The 16,610-nt window shown below is 37.0% G+C and overlaps 1 protein-coding gene across 6 annotated transcripts in view; it reads left to right on the top strand.

The window, feature by feature from the left end:
• The window catches only part of LOC107158811 (sulfotransferase 1B1), a 26,727-nt gene extending 11,162 nt beyond the window's left edge, over positions 1-15,565 (top strand). For all 6 annotated transcript variants that reach the window (XM_048785755.1, XM_048785752.1, XM_048785753.1 and 3 more), the window contains 4 exons: positions 653-779; positions 1,451-1,545; positions 2,524-2,704; positions 12,490-15,565. In XM_048785755.1, the coding sequence (XP_048641712.1) occupies positions 653-779; positions 1,451-1,545; positions 2,524-2,704; positions 12,490-12,602 (516 nt within the window). In that variant the 3' untranslated portion in view covers positions 12,603-15,565. The remainder of the gene's footprint in view (positions 1-652; positions 780-1,450; positions 1,546-2,523; positions 2,705-12,489) is intronic.
• The last annotated feature ends 1,045 nt before the right edge of the window (positions 15,566-16,610 follow it).

Below are 16,610 nucleotides of genomic sequence, written 5' to 3'. Positions count from 1 at the left end.
AAAAAAAAAAAAAAAAAAAAAAAAAAAAAAAAAAAAAAAACCCACAGAGGGAGCTTACTATATTGATGTCCTCAAGTTAGGAGGTGACTATTTGGTATAGTTTCAGTGTTCCTATATCACTGTCTGTTGAAAAATTTCTAGGGTTTTAGTGATCTTTAGAGGAGAAAAGCAAGGGCAAGTGGATCTGTGTCTTCCAGTTTCTAAACTGATACCCCTATAAACTGAATTTAATGCCTGTCCTTGCTTTCCACTGCAGTCATCTTTTTCAACTGTCATGTGCTTCCAGGTACTTAAGTGGTAGAGTTTAGGGCCCCAAAGTCTCACAATTTGTTATTTTCAAATTGGTTGGTATTCTTTGTGCTCCCTAAAGATGTCATGGTTTCTTTGTAGACCACAGAGTTAAGGGAGCCAGAAACTAACAAGGTTTTTCCAAAGCATACAGATGTCTCAGGTTCTCATTTCATACAAGCATTGCCCTACTAGAAAAAATCAATTAAACTGATTCTATATTTGAGGTGTTGATGAAGAAACATTGTGGTCCCATAGTTTCTAGGAGAAAACCTACTCTGCCATTTTAATTACCTATAGTTTTTAAATTTTATTCTTGGTAAAAATACCTTCCATTTCATTTTCTTTTTCCTTCCTCCTGAAGATGATTTATCTTGCTCGAAATGCCAAGGATGTTGCAGTATCATTTTACCATTTTGACTTAATGAATAATTTTCAACCTTTTCCTGGAACATGGGAAGAATATCTGGAGAAATTTATGACTGGAGATGGTAAGTAGGCCTTAGCTTATAATTTATAATTTTTTAAAATTTTAAACAATACTATTAACCATTACTGTTAATGTAATGACTTTTTCATTCAAAAAAATTTTTTTTCAAGTCAGTACATTCAAATCCAGGAGAAATGCATTCGAATTTTATTTTATAAAATTAAATGAAATATATCTAACATTTTACTCTGACATTCAATTTATAAACTTGATATGAATCATTGGTATAATGAAAGTATTTTAGAATCCTTTCTCAGTTGCTGGAAATCCATTCTCATTCTCTGCTCACAATAAATATTGTTTAACTTGCCCAAATCACTAGTTAGATCTGTTTTAAGTTTTAAGTTTAAGCTTGAATTGTATTTATAATAGTCAGATATATGTTGTGAACAATGTGTATAAAAGTAGTTTCCTTCCTTGTGAGGTCGAGTGTAATTTATTAGCAGTCATTGTATTTTTATTTGAAATGTTTCCTTTGTATTTCACATTTAAAAAATTTAATTGCTTATACATGTAAAAATATCTAATTTTACCTTTTAAAAATTGATTTTATATTCTCAGTTCCAATGATCACCAAATTCCACAAAATGTCTTTACGATTTAACTTATTGTTCAGGAAAAATTGATTTAATAAATGCTTATGGAAATAGACTTTTTTCCCCCTGGTTTTAGTGGCCTATGGTTCATGGTTTAATCATGTGAAGGGCTGGTGGAAGAAAAAGGAAGAACATCCAATACTTTTCTTGTACTATGAAGATATGAAAGAGGTAAAAGTGGTGGATATTTATTCTGGATAACATCCCTGCCCTGTTTAGGATATAAAGATTAATGTTTACTTTTAAAATTAATCTATCAAGTCCAAAATAATATCATTGCTTTTCTATCTCCTATATCTTCTTATCCATCTTTATACTATCATTAATAACATTCTAATTATAAAATCAATGACTTATATTCATTATTCTTGTCTCTTCATTACTATGTTTCTTTTGACCATCCTTTCTTTTCAAATTTTTCTTCTAAATTTACATTTACCCAGATTTTGCACTCATGAGTAACCTTTGGATACTGTCCACAACTCAAGTTTTTTTTTTAATTGTTTGCTACATTTGAGCAATCATTCCATGTTCACTTTTTCCATGAATATTTATGTCACTCTCCAACATACAAATAGAAAATGCAGTTTAGTAAATTCTAACTCATCACTCTCAACTTCAGCTTAACTATCCCAAAATCTTTCTAGACACATCCACATAGGCTTAAATGCTTCTAAAGAAGTTACAAAGATAAGTTTATGTCATTAACAACTGAAAATGATCCACTTTTCATATTTTGCTCATTTTATCCTTAATATTTAATGAGTAGTTTAGGTCTTGATATCTTTGCACCTTTGAATCAATCATTCTTTCTTTCTTTCTTCTTTTTCCTTTTTAGAGGTGCTCAGATTAAACCCATGGCTAAGCATGCTAGGCAAATACTCTCTACTGAGCCCTGGAATCTACTATTTCTTAAGAGTTTATGACCAACAAAGTTGGGCATAATCAGTTAGTCTAAAAAGTGAAAATATTTTGAGTTGCCAATGTTTAATTACTTTAAAAATTAAGGAGAATACACCCAACACACTATAAATTTCCTTCAACATTTAGAGTCAACCCATAAGAAAATAATAAATGTGTATTTTTTACATTATGATAGTCATTTACACAATTTTCATTTCCTTGGATGTGTGTTTTACCCACTGATAGAATCCAAAGGAGGAAATCAAGAAGATTACTAGATTTCTAGAGAAGAACCTAAATGATGAGATCTTGGATAAGATCATCCATCACACCTCATTTGAAGTGATGAAGGACAATCCTCTGGTGAATTACACACACCTGCCCACTGCAATATTGGATCACAGCAAATCCCCTTTCATGCGTAAAGGTAAATTCTTTGTTCATTTTAATTTTCAGTTTTACTTTCTTGTGGAGGATTATCTCTATGACCTCTTCTGCATTACTTAGCCTCTTTAGGCTTCAGTTCTTCATCTGTAAAAATAGGACACTGATATTTACCTAGCACCAAAATTTGCTCAATTAGAGTCAGCATTATTAAATGAAGCAATGTGTGAAAGCTCTTTGTAGAAAACATTAAATATCTGAAGAATATTTCTCCTGTTATTTACTATTCTGTTAAGTGAGAGTGATTTTTTGACAATTGTGATATAATTCCAAGTTTGTCATTCTTACTTCTTTAATTCTTTGTCTACATTGGTATAGGCCCCTTTCCACTCCTCAGTGATATATGAATTTTACTCAGTTACAGAACTCTGTTCTTTACAGCCACCAGTTCATTTAGACAATAGTGATAAATTTACAAAGGAGATTCACCAAAAGAAAGCATTTTTTTAAAATTTTTAGCACTTTGGGAAATTGTTGCTCCCCATAGATACTATCTGAATTACAGGATACATAGGGTACAAATTTAACATAGAAGAATATAGCATTTGTTTTTGACATACAGTTTTACCTCATTTAAGAAAATTGTGTAAGAAAAATCATTTCTCAAGGAGTCACATTTAATATTTCCTTCTTCAAAATGGATTTTTAAAGGTAGTATGTATCCTTTACCACAAAGTTTAGAAAAATACATCAAATTCATATTTTGAAAAGGACTGAACAGATGAATACAAATTGTCCATTTTTTTTTCTCCACTTCTGGAACATTATCATGCTGGTGGAGGGAGAAAGAATAAATATCAGTCAAGCTCATCTGTAACAAAATCAATTATGTGAGAGCATATCAAGGACTTTCAACATGGCTGTCCTCAGCCTGACATGCCAGTCCCTGGATTATTTTTACGATGTTTGAATTGCCTATTTGTAGGAAGATATATTAATATTAAACATCAGAGTATTTTTGTACCCTCCTTCTTTCTATGACCACTGGTTACTTTGGCTAGTGTCAGGGCTGAGGTTCCTGAGCATAAAGTTGGGAACAGTAACTGGTTACTCTGTTTGATGAACACTGGTCTTGTGTGGAATAAACACATAAATATAATAGTAGTTTTTGACAGGATGGAAATCAATTATTTGTTGCTTTTCCCCATGCAAATTTTGTCCACGAGTTAAAGTTATGTAATTTCCAGGAGAGTTTTACCTCCAATCACATGAAAATAGAGGTCATCCTATGGTATCTCATAAGATGTACAAGTAGAGGAGACCAGCTCTTTATTTGGATGCTATGACTTCTCCAATTTCAACAGTAAAGAGTATGCCTGTCTAATAATGGGTCAGTTTTTGTATCCCCTCTAGTGGTGACACAGATCAAACATTTGTGGTTAGATAGATCTAAAGCATATATCCAGGCTATGCATTTGCTAAAATCTATGACATTTAATACATCAAGTCCTCCACCAAAACTATGCCTACCTCACTGACAAAATGGGGAAAATATTAACATCTATGGCTCAAGCTTTGTGGGAAGATTGTAGCAAATGAAATGAAAGCATTTAGGACATTTTCTAAACTACACATAAAGAAGTAATAAATATTATGAGTCGGGGCTGTGATTGTGGCTCAGCTATAGAGTGCTCACCTAGTATGTGGGAGGCCCTGGGTTTGCTCCTCAGCACCACATAAAAAATAAATAAATAAAATAAAGATATTGTGTCCAGTTACAACCAAAAAATAAATAAATAAATATTATGAGTCTACATAGTTCAAGATTCATTCATTAATTCTTTCATGTATTCACTTAAAAATTCACATACAGGAAAAGCTCTTTTTGAATACCTATTTGAAGCACTATTATCTAGGCCATTTAGGGATAAATGACACAAACATTTGCTTCACAGAGCTAATGATGGGGTATAAGAATCATAAAATTGAATGCTGAAACGGGTATAGGACACAGGAGTTAGTCACGCCCAGTCTTGAAGGCTACTTCATGGAAAAATCAATGTCCTCATTTAGTGGCACAACAGACACCATAATAGGGAGGGGACAGATGATATCCAATGTCCCAAATTGCAACAAAACAAATATCTGGCCTTTAGTTAGTGTTTAGTTTATTTAAAAAATTATTACAAAGTGTTTGTGTATATTGTATAATTTATTCACAGATCAGAAGACCCCTATAATGCTTAATGTACAACTTTTTATTTCTTAAATTTGTGTTCTCTGTTTTTAATGACATCTTTGAAGATGCACTACCCCAAATATGTCTGTGTTGATCTTCATGTACATTACAAAGAGCTACTGACATCTGGTGAACATAAAATAAAGTATAATAACCAAGGAAACAACCTTGTTAGAAGGACTTTTTCACTTAGAGAACTTAGAAGTTTTATTTAAGTATCATGAATTAACATAGTTTGTAATTCAATGTGGTATAATTAATATTTTATAAAATGGGAAAAGTATTATTCCAAGAACATTTGTTGCACATTAACTGTTCATTCATTTAAAAAAATAATTTTTATAACCATCCAAGTATGAGAAATTAAATGTAAATTTATACCCCCCCCCATTTAATTTTTGAAAAGATGTTCAGGGATGTTATATGTGTGATTTTATTATTATTATTTTTACCAAAACTGCAAAAAAGTGCAAACCTGATGAAAACAAGTATCTTCCAAATATCATTACATTTTCACTTATAAATACTAGAAAACTATACTCATCAGCTTTCTGTTTCATAGTTTTTTGGGCTAATGAATCTTCTTTGTACATTTTCCCAAAGTAACTCAGGAAATATACTATGCCCTCACTATTGATCCAGAGGATTCAGTGATAACCCCATGACCCAGAACAGTCAGAAAAAGTAAAAGAATCTCTCTCAGAAAAAAAATTTACTTCCATGTATTTGTATAAGAAAATCAGCCTTTCTAACTTTTTAAAGGTTAGACTGTATGTTTAGTTATAAGTCACATTTACAGATGAGAGAAAATGTCCAACTTTTTAAGGAAATGACATTTTATTTATTTATTTATTTTTAAATTTTTTATTGTTGGTTGTTCAAAACATTACAAATTTCTTGACATATCATATTCTACACTTTGATTCAAGTGGGTTATGAACTCCCACCTTCACCCCATACACAGATTGCAGAATCACATCAGTTACACATCCACTGATTTACATATTGCCATACTAGTGTCTGTTGTGCTCCGCTGCCTTTCCCATCCTCCACCATCCCCCCTCCCCACCTCTCCCCTCCCCTCCCCTCCTCTGTCTCTACCCCCTCCACTGTATAACCCTGAGGGTCTCCTTCCATTTCCATGCAATTTCCCTTCTCTCTCCCTTTCCCTCCCACCTCTCATCCCTGTTAAATGTTAATCTTCTTCTCCTGCTCTTCGTCCCTACTCTGTTCTTAGTTACTCTCCTTATATCAAAGAAGACATTTGGCATTTGTTTTTTAGGGATTGGCTAGCTTCACTTAGCATAATCTGCTCTAATGCCATCCATTTCCCTGTAAATTCTATGATTTTGTCATTTTTTAATGCAGAGTAATACTCCATTGTGTATAAATGCCACATTTTTTTTATCCATTCGTCTATTGAAGGGCATCTAGGTTGGTTCCACAGTCTTGCTATTGTGAATTGTGCTGCTATGAACATCGATGTAGCAGTGTCCCTGTAGCATGCTCTTTTTAGGTCTTTAGGGAATAGACCAAGAAGGGGAATAGCTGGGTCAAATGGTGGCTCCATTCCCAGCTTTCCAAGAAATCTCCATACTGCTTTCCAAATTGGCTGCACCAATTTGCAGTCCCACCAGCAATGTACAAGTGTACCCTTTTCCCCACATCCTCGCCAGCACTTGTTGTTGTTTGACTTCATAATGGCTGCCAATCTTACTGGAGTGAGATGGTATCTTAGGGTGGTTTTGATTTGCATTTCTCTGACAGCTAGAGATGGTGAGCATTTTTTCATGTACTTGTTGATTGACTGTATGTCCTCCTCTGAGAAGTGTCTGTTCAGGTCCTTGGCCCATTTGTTGATTGGGTTGTTTGTTCTCTTATTGTCTAATTTTTTGAGTTCTTTGTATACTCTGGATATTAGGGCTCTATCTGAAGTGTGAGGAGTAAAGATTTGTTCCCAGGGTGTAGGCTCCCTATTTACCTCTCTTATTGTTTCTTTTGCTGAGAAAAAACTTTTTAGTTTGAGTAAGTCCCATTTGTTGATTCTAGTTATTAACTTTTGTGCTATGGGTGTCCTATTGAGGAATTTGGAGCCCGACCCCACAGTATGTAGATCGTAGCCAACTTTTTCTTCTATCAGACGGCGTGTCTCTGATTTGATATCAAGCTCCTTGATCCATTTTGAATTAACTTTTGTGCATGGCGAGAGAAAGGGATTCAGTTTCATTTTGTTGCATATGGATTTCCAGTTTTCCCAGCACCATTTGTTGAAGATGCTATCCTTCCTCCATTGCATGCTTTTAGCCCCTTTATCAAATATAAGATAGTTGTAGTTTTGTGGATTGGTTTCTGTGTCCTCTATTCTGTACCATTGGTCCACCCGCCTGTTTTGGTACCAGTACCATGCTGTTTTTGTTACTATTGCTCTGTAGTATAGTTTGAAGTCTGGTATCGCTATACCGCCTGATTCACACTTCCTGCTTAGCATTGTTTTTGCTATTCTGGGTCTTTTATTTTTCCATATGAATTTCATGATTGCTTTCTCTATTTCTACAAGAAATGCCGTTGGGATTTTGATTGGCATTGCATTAAACCTATAGAGAACTTTTGGTAATATCGCCATTTTGATGATGTTAGTTCTGCCTATCCATGAACAGGGTATATTTTTCCATCTTCTAAGATCTTCTTCTATTTCTCTCTTTAGGGTTCTGTAGTTTTCATTGTATAAGTCTTTCACCTCTTTTGTTAGGTTGATTCCCAAGTATTTTATTTTTTTTGAAGATATTGTGAATGGAGTGGTTGTCCTCATTTCCATTTCAGAGGATTTGTCGCTGATATACAGGAATGCCTTTGATTTATGCGTGTTGATTTTATATCCTGCCACTTTGCTGAATTCATTTATTAGCTCTAATAGTTTCTTTGTAGAGCCTTTTGGGTCTGCTAGGTATAGAATCATATCATCTGCAAATAGTGATAATTTAAGTTCTTCTTTTCCTATTTTGATGCCTTTAATTTCTTTCGTCTGTCTAATTGCTCTGGCCAGTGTTTCGAGAACTATGTTGAACAGAAGTGGAGAGAGAGGGCATCCCTGTCTTGTTCCAGATTTTAGAGGGAATGCCTTCAGTTTTTCTCCATTCAGAATGATGCTAGCCTGAGGCTTAGCATAGATTGCTTTTACAATATTGAGGTATGTTCCTGTTATCCCTAGTTTTTCTAGAGTTTTGAACATAAAGGGATGCTGTACTTTGTCGAATGCTTTTTCCGCATCTATCGAGATGATCATATGGTTCTTATTTTTAAGTCTATTGATGTGGTGAATAACATTTATTGATTTCCGTATATTGAACCAGCCTTGCATCCCAGGGATGAATCCTACTTGATCATGGTGTACAATTTTTTTGATATGTTTTTGTATCCGATTCGCCAGAATTTTATTGAGGATTTTTGCATCTAGGTTCATTAGAGATATTGGTCTGTAGTTTTCTTTCTTTGAAGTGTCTTTGTCTGGTTTAGGTATCAGGGTGATGTTGGCCTCGTAGAATGAATTTGGAAGTTCTCCCTCTTTTTCTATTTCCTGAAGTAGCTTGAAAAGTATTGGTATTAGTTCCTCTTTAAAGGTTTTGTAAAACTCTGCTGTATACCCATCCGGTCCTGGGCTTTTCTTAGTTGGTAGTCTTTTGATGGTTTCTTCTATTTCCTCAATTGATATTGGTCTGTTTAGGTTGTCTATATCCTCCTGACTCAATCTGGGCAGATCATATGACTTAAGAAATTTATCTATGCCTTCACTATCTTCTAATTTATTGGAGTATAAGGATTCAAAATAGTTTTTGATTATCTTCTGTATTTCTGAAGTGTCTGTTGTGATATTGCCTTTTTCATCCCGTATGCTAGTAATTTGAGTTCTCTCTCTTCTTCTCTTCGCTAGCATCGCTAAGGGTCTGTCGATTTTGTTTATTTTTTCAAAGAACCAACTTTTAGTTTTGTCAATTTTTTCAATTGTTTCTTTTGTTTCGATTTCATTAATTTCAGCTCTGATTTTAATTATTTCTTGCCTTCTACTTCTTTTGCTGTTGTTTTGCTCTTCTTTTTCAAGGATTTTGAGATGAAGTATGAGATCATTTATTTGTTGGTTTTTTCTTTTTTTAAGGAATGAACTCCAAGCAATGAATTTTCCTCTTAGAACTGCTTTCAATGTGTCCCATAGATTCCGATATGTTGTGTCTGTGTTTTCATTTATCTCTAAGAATTTTTTAATTTCCTCCTTGATGTCTTCTATAACCCATTGATCATTCAGTAACCTATTGTTCATTCTCCAAGTGATGTATGCTTTTTCCTTCCTTCTTTTATCGTTGATTTTCAGTTTCATTCCATTATGATCAGATAAGATGCATGGTATTATCTCTACTCCTTTATATTGTCTAAGAGTTGCCCTGTGACATAATATATGATCTATTTTTGAGAAGGATCCATGTGCTGCTGAGAAAAAAGTGTAACTGCTTGATGTTGGGTGGTATACTCTATATATGTCAATTAGGTCTAGGTTATTAATAGTGTTATTGAGTTCTATAGTTTCCTTATTCAACTTTTGTTTGGAAGATCTGTCCAGTGGCGAGAGAGGTGTGTTGAAGTCTCCCATGATTATGGTATGGTGGTCTATTAGACTCTTGAACTTGAGAAGAGTTTGTTTGACGAACATAGCTGCACCATTGTTTGGGGCATAAATATTTATGATTGTTATGTCTTGTTGGTGTATGGTTCCCTTAAGCAGTATGTAGTGTCCCTCTTTATCCCTTTTGATTAACTTTGGCTTGAAATCTATTTTATTTGATATGAGTATGGACACTCCTGCTTGTTTCCGAAGTCCATATGAGTGATATGATTTTTCCCAACCTTTCACCTTCAGCCTATGTATGTCTTTTCCTATCAAATGCGTCTCCTGTAGGCAGCATATTGTTGGGTCTTGTTTTGTGATCCATTCTACTAGCCTGTGTCTCTTAATTGGTGAGTTTAAGCCATTAACATTTAGGGTTATTATTGAGATATGGGTTGTTCTTCCAGCCATATTTGTTTATTTCTGTTACTAAACATGGTTTGTTTTCCTCTTTGATTATTTTCCCCCCCTTTACTGTCCTACCTCCCACTGTTGGTTTTCATTGTTATTTTCCATTTCCTCTTCCTGTAATGCTTTGGCGAGGATGTTTTGAAGAGATGGTTTTCTAGCTGCGAATTCTTTAAACTTTTGTTTATCGTGGAAGGTTTTAATTTCATCTTCCATCCTGAAGCTTAATTTCGCTGGATACACAATTCTTGGTTGGAACCCATTTTCTTTCAGTGTTTGAAATATGTTATTCCAGGATCTTCTAGCTTTCAGAGTCTGTGTTGAAAGATCAGCTGTTATCCTGATTGGCTTACCCCTAAATGTAATCTGCTTCCTTTCTCTTGTAGCTTTTAAAATTCTCTCCTTATTCTGTATGTTGGGCATCTTCATTATAATGTGTCTAGGTGTGGATCTCTTATGATTTTGCACATTCGGCGTCCTGTAGGCTTCTAGGATTTGGGATTCTGTCTCATTCTTCAAGTCTGGGAAGTTTTCTCGTATTATTTCATTGAATAGACTGCTCATTCCTTTGGTTTGGAGCTCTGTACCTTCCTGTATCCCAATGACTCTTAAGTTTGGTCTCTTAATGTTATCCCATATTTCTTGGATGTTCTGCTCATGGTTTCTTAACAGTCTTGCTGAGCTGTCTATGTTCTTTTCCAGTTGAAATACTTTGTCTTCATTGTCTGATGTTCTATCTTCTAAGTGTTCTACTCTGCTGGTAGTATTCTCCATTGAGTTTTTAAGTTGGTTTATTGCTTCCTGCATTTCTAGGATTTCTGTTTGTTTGTTTTTTATAACCTCTATCTCCCTGTATAGTTGATCCTTTGCTTCCTGGATTTGTTTGCGTAATTCATTGTCGAAGTGATCTTTCATTGTCTGATTTTGCTGTTTAATGTCTTCCTTGATACTCCAGATCATCTGAAGCATGTATATCCTGAATTCTTTATCTGACATTCCATCTGCTGCAGCTGTTACCTCTTCTAAAGTTGCGTTGACCTGCATTGCTTGTGGTCCTTTCTTTCCTTGTCTTTTCATACTGCTTGCGTATCTTTCCTGCAGGCGCGGGCGGCGGCTCTGCTCTCTCCTTATTCCAATTGGGGTGTCGTGGCTACCACGCCGGCAGGTCACTGGGCCTGTTCTGGGCGCTGGCGGCGGCTCTGTTCTGCCCCTACTCCAATTGGGGTGACGAGTGTACCACGCCGGCAGGCCACCGGGCCTGATCCGCTGGTCGGTTGCAGGTTTGCCTACCCTGCAGGCGCGGGCGGCGGCTCTACTCTGCCCCTACTCCAAATGGGGTGACGTGTCTGTCGTACCGGCAGGCCACTGGGCCTGTCCCGCTGGTCGGTCGCAGATCTGCCCACCTTTCGGGCACGGGTGGAGGTTCTACTCTGCCCCTACTCCAATTGGGGTGTCGTGACTACCCCGCCTGCAGGACGCTGGGCCTGTTCCTGGCACGGGCGGCGACTCTGCTCTGCCACTACTCCAATTAGGGTGGTGTTTGTACCACGCCGGCAGGCTCCTGGGCCTGATCCGCCGGTCTGTTGTAGGTCTGCCTACCTTGTAGGCGCGGGCGGCGGATCTGCCCTGCCCCTCCTACCACGCCTGCGGACCCCTGGGCCTGATCTGCAGGTTGGTCACAGGTCTGCTCACCCTGTGGGCACGGGTGGCGGTTCCGCTCCGCCCCCACTCCAATTGGGGTCACGTGACCACCACACCGGCAGGGCCTGATCCGGGCGTGGGAGAAGGATCTGCTCTGCCCCTACTCCAGTTGGGGTGACGTGTGTACCACACTGGCAGGCCACTGGGCCTGACCCGCCAGGCTGTCACAGGTCTGTTTACCTTGCAAGCGCGAACGGCGGCTCTGCCCTGCCCCTCCTACCACGCCCATGTACCACTGGGTCGCGGGTCTGCCCACCTTGCGGGTGCGGGTGGCGGCTCCGCTCCGCCCCCTCTCCAATTGGGGTCACGCGGTCACCACGCTGGCGAGCCGCTGGGCCTGCTCCGGGCGCTGGCGGCGGCCCGGCTCCTCCCCTCTGGCTCGACGACAAATTGAGGAGACTCGGGTGTCTGTGCCTCACCCCCCCTACCAGGAGACCAACTGTTTATGTCGCCGCTGGTATTGATGAAGTTCTCTCCTCCGCCGCTTTCTGATGACATCAGATCTCTGCCATGTTGGTATCCTATGCGAATGGCAGCATTTCGTTCCCCTTGTCGGGCAACCAAAGCAACGGGTGAGTCCTGACCGGCCCTCAGCAGGACCCGGACCGAGAAGCAGTTTCTGCGGGCTCCTAGCCCTGGGCCAGGGCAGTTCCGGGGGCCGCTCCGTGCTCGGTGTATGCTCCGATAGGAAATGACATTTTAAAGTTTTCATATACAAGCAAAGTTTTTTCTTAAGGTTTCTAATCTTTCCTTTGGTACATGTTAGGTTTTTCTTCATAATGGATATATTTTTATCTTTCATATGTTTTCTTTTTTTATTTTTTAGGGATTACTGGTGACTGGAAAAATTACTTTACAGTGGCCCAGAATGAGAAATTTGATGCCCTTTATAAAAAAGAAATATCTGGAACTACACTTCAATTTCGCACAGAGATTTAAACTGTAACTTGAAGAAACAGAAGATGACCCATAGTTTTTAGAAACAAAGCAGTTATGACTTGGCTGAGCAATAAAATGACTATAGGGAAGAAAAAGCATATTTTAAAACTTTGAATTTTTCAGCATCATTTAATCAGGCTTCAGTTTGTTCCTCTGCCTCTGAGTTTCCTAATTCCCAAAGCCAAGGCCCATCATTCCTGTTTTGTAGGTTAATCCTGCCTTTTCCTAGATTAGACCAGATAAGACAGTATTTACCCTCCTCAGTCTCCCTATCTTATGACTGCTGTTTGTAACCTGACACTATATTTCCTGCCTCGACTGGTTTCCTTTGATGAATTATTGACCCAGGACACTGTGTTCCACTGCTGTTTACCGGGTGTGTCAAACTCTTCCTGAAGTCATAGCTCATCTTCCTCTATTTGGATAACACAGTTCATGTTCCAGATCCTATAATTTTTTTTCTGTACCTTATTTAATGTCCAGGTCTCCAAAGGGCAAAGACCTATATTGTTCTCTCTAAGGTCTTCCCTGGGGACTGGAGGTTGTCTCTTAGAGACTGTCTCTGTGAGCACCAGGACTTGCTTCCTGTGGACAGTCCTCTTCTCTTAGGAAACCCTTTTCAATTTCTATAGATCACACATTGCAGTGCTCTGGTCACTTTGATCTTTCTCCGAATAGATTTGGATTCCCTAATAGCACCCAAGATAAGGGTATAGCTGCCACTGAAAATTTCCCAGTCTGCTGTCCAAGGAAGACTAGCCTGAGTCTCACTCTGCCCTCCTGACCCAGGATCCCTCCTACCTACTATCCCACACTATGGCTACGTGCTTGGACTCTCGATAGACGTTTCCGGGAACATTCATATCTCAACTCTGGTTCTTCCATGCATGTAGCTATGCCTCTATCCATGTGCAGCAAAAACTTTTATCTGAAGTTCATATCAGCATGTGCCAAATTAAATCCAAAGCCACAGTTCTTAAACTGAAGCTCATTAGAGTGCTCTGGGCTGGGCCTTTCCATGTTCCAGGAGTTGGAACTTCAAATGCATTTTAGACTCCCTGAGGCATAATACAAATATCAGTGGGTTGCAGTTTTACAAATATACACTCTCAGTCTGGAATAGTTGAAACACTCCTTCACCCTGTAACTACACTCCTTTTCAATCCCAGCAGAAGAATAATGTAGTACTAAATGCAAATCCCCCAGAAATGATTGCCTCTGATTCTGGAAATATTTGCTTCTATACATTTACAGTGTATATTATAAATTATTTTAGGATAAGCAACTTGTGTTCATGCTCTTTAGAAACATATTTTGAAGGAGTTAATTCTATAAGTCTACGCATGTTATGAATACCAGCTATGTAGAATATTGTTTTTAAGAAGGAAGTAAAGTAAGCCAATCATGTGTCTATTTATTTGTTATCTTTACTAACAATGAGTAAATGTTGCCTGAATACATATGGGCTTCTGCTACTATAGTCTGTTACTGGGGAAAAAAATCTGAACTAGACTTTAATCTTTGTAATGGGTTGGCTGCACTAACTAATTTCACTAACAGAATATAATAATTCCTACTTTCCCTAGTTTTCCTCTTTGGAATAAGTTTCTCACTGGACCTGATTCAACAGCAACAACAAAATACTGTAAGATTAAACTATTCTCCAGATATTTTTCTGTGCATTGAATGAAAAGTACAAAAAATTAGATTTTCCTTTACTCTTTTGTGGGTTATTGCCTCTTCTTCATTTCTTAGTCTATGATTCAAACATCCATTCAGATTCCCTCACTCTTAAGCTCACTCTCAGCACTATACAGTGAGACTCCTACTAGATTTTAGTTTCAGAAGTGCTTTATATCTTTTGAAACCCTACAAAAAATTGCCACCAAATTAATTTTTCTAAAACAATGTTTTCATCTCTATTTCTTATTCAGTTTCCAAATAAGACACAGTTACATTGACCTCGTTCTAATGTCTTTTTTTTTTTTTAATTTTGTTTTGTTTTGTTTTGTTTTTCCCCTGACTGATGTACCATGACATAAGGACAGTAAGGACAAATGTCTGGCAATGTTTTCCTTATTCCCTCATCCATGGCAAGTCTCATTCATCAGGTCAAGCGTTGTTTTTCAAGAAGTCAACAAAGCCAAGTGAAGTGGTGCATGAATAAAATATAAATAATAGGGCTGCAGATGTGGCTGAGTGGTTAAGTGCCTCCTGAGTTCAATCCATAATAACAACAACAAGAAAAAATTCAATGAACAGCTTAAAGATTTTTTTTTTCATCAGAGCACAATTAGGCCCTCACTTCCCAAAGGGAAATGATATCTATTTCATTTCACTCCACCCTGTTCTCATGAGATCTGTTCTAACTTGTCCTACCCACACCACTTAATCTCTTTTCCCATTGATCTTATGTTCTATCTAAAAAGTTAAACCCTTTGAGGATTTTGACAGTTGAGTATATGCCCCATTTCACTTTAATCAAGACAACACTCTACTCCATATTACATATTCCTTTTCATATACAGACAAGAAGTTAATATAATCTCTTTCAAATACTTGATATTAAAGAGATGTGGGAAGCCAATTATTTTGCTAGAGTTCTTCAGACAACTGAGAAAGGCAAGAAGGAAAAAATGGGCCTAAGAATAGGTAGTTTTTAGTAAGCTACCTGCACAAATGTCTCATTTATTACTTGTGATCATTGAAAGTGTTATAAATAAAATATTTCCATGTTATTAAAACATGACTTTCAACAGCAAGCTTTTTAAGCAGCCAGCTACTTAGTACAAGTATATTGAAATGACTTTATCCAATCTTATTGTTTTCCCAAGATCAGTTGTCACATCTGTGAATATTATTGGAGAAAATTCATGGATAAGATTTATTGCACAAAAAATGGAATTAATTTAGAAATAAAGTGTATCTCCAAATCATTAAATTTTATTATCTATTTCTGAAGATCCTATTTTGTCCCAGTGCTATGGTTATTATCTTTTTATTCCATATATTTTTCACACCACCATTCATTTTTTGTTTTTTGTCTTTCAGTGGGAGTTTGTTTCCTTTGTGTACTTATGTTGAAATCAATATCATAGATACTAGAGCAGACCTGTTAGGGATCTAGTAGTTTTAGAAATTGTTAAATTGTGCTAACAGAGTATTTATATTTCAAATGTAAATTGATATAGGTATGTGTTTTGGGGAACTTCTAATATTGTCTTATTGACACTTTCAACACCTTTGAGTGTTTTGTGTGACTCATCATAAAATCATGAAGAATACATGTAAAAATCATGTAAAATACATGTAGAATCATGTATCCCACTGGGTGTGGTGGTGCATGCCTGTAATCCCAGTGACTGTGAAGACTGAAACAGGAGGATTTACATGTTGGAGGCTAGCCTGGACAATGTAAAGAGAACTTGTCTCTAAATACAGTGAAAAGGGCCAGTGGTGTGGCTCAGTGGTAGAGTGCCCCTGCATTCAATCCCCAGTACCATAAAAATAAATAAATTAATTTATTAATTAAAAATGCCAAGGAAATGCTTTCCAAAGTAGCTGAATATAAAGATAGCCTCAATACCAAGTTTCCCTTTATTCCTACCTGGTTTGGTGTCTGCATAGTTGTTTCTAGAGAAGGTCTGGATAGGAAAGTTTACTTTTTTATTTATAAAATCAATGAAAATCTCCTGCAATCAAAAGGAAAATATATTTGTAATTTTCCCCCTAAGAAGGCAGATTAATTGATATAAGAATATTTTGCTAAGCTTTACAAGATGCAAATGTTACCCTGGGTTTTAATTTTTCCTCTACCATATTCATTATACCACCTCTCCACTTTTAGACAGTATTGGTAAATTATATTAAATAGGTAATCATCTTCTCTTGTTTCTCAATATTGAGTGCATGAGTACTCAGAGTAAGAGACTGAAAATGGCAAAGCAGGGAGAAACAGAATATGAAAAGGATGGAAAGAAAATCAATAATTTAATTTAATAAAAGTGA

Source organism: Marmota marmota, unplaced genomic scaffold, assembly GCF_001458135.2.
Source record: "Marmota marmota marmota unplaced genomic scaffold, marMar, whole genome shotgun sequence".
NCBI lineage: Eukaryota > Metazoa > Chordata > Mammalia > Rodentia > Sciuridae > Marmota > Marmota marmota.
The sequence above is the reverse complement of the archived record's forward strand: the minus strand, read 5'-3'. Positions and strand labels throughout refer to the sequence as shown.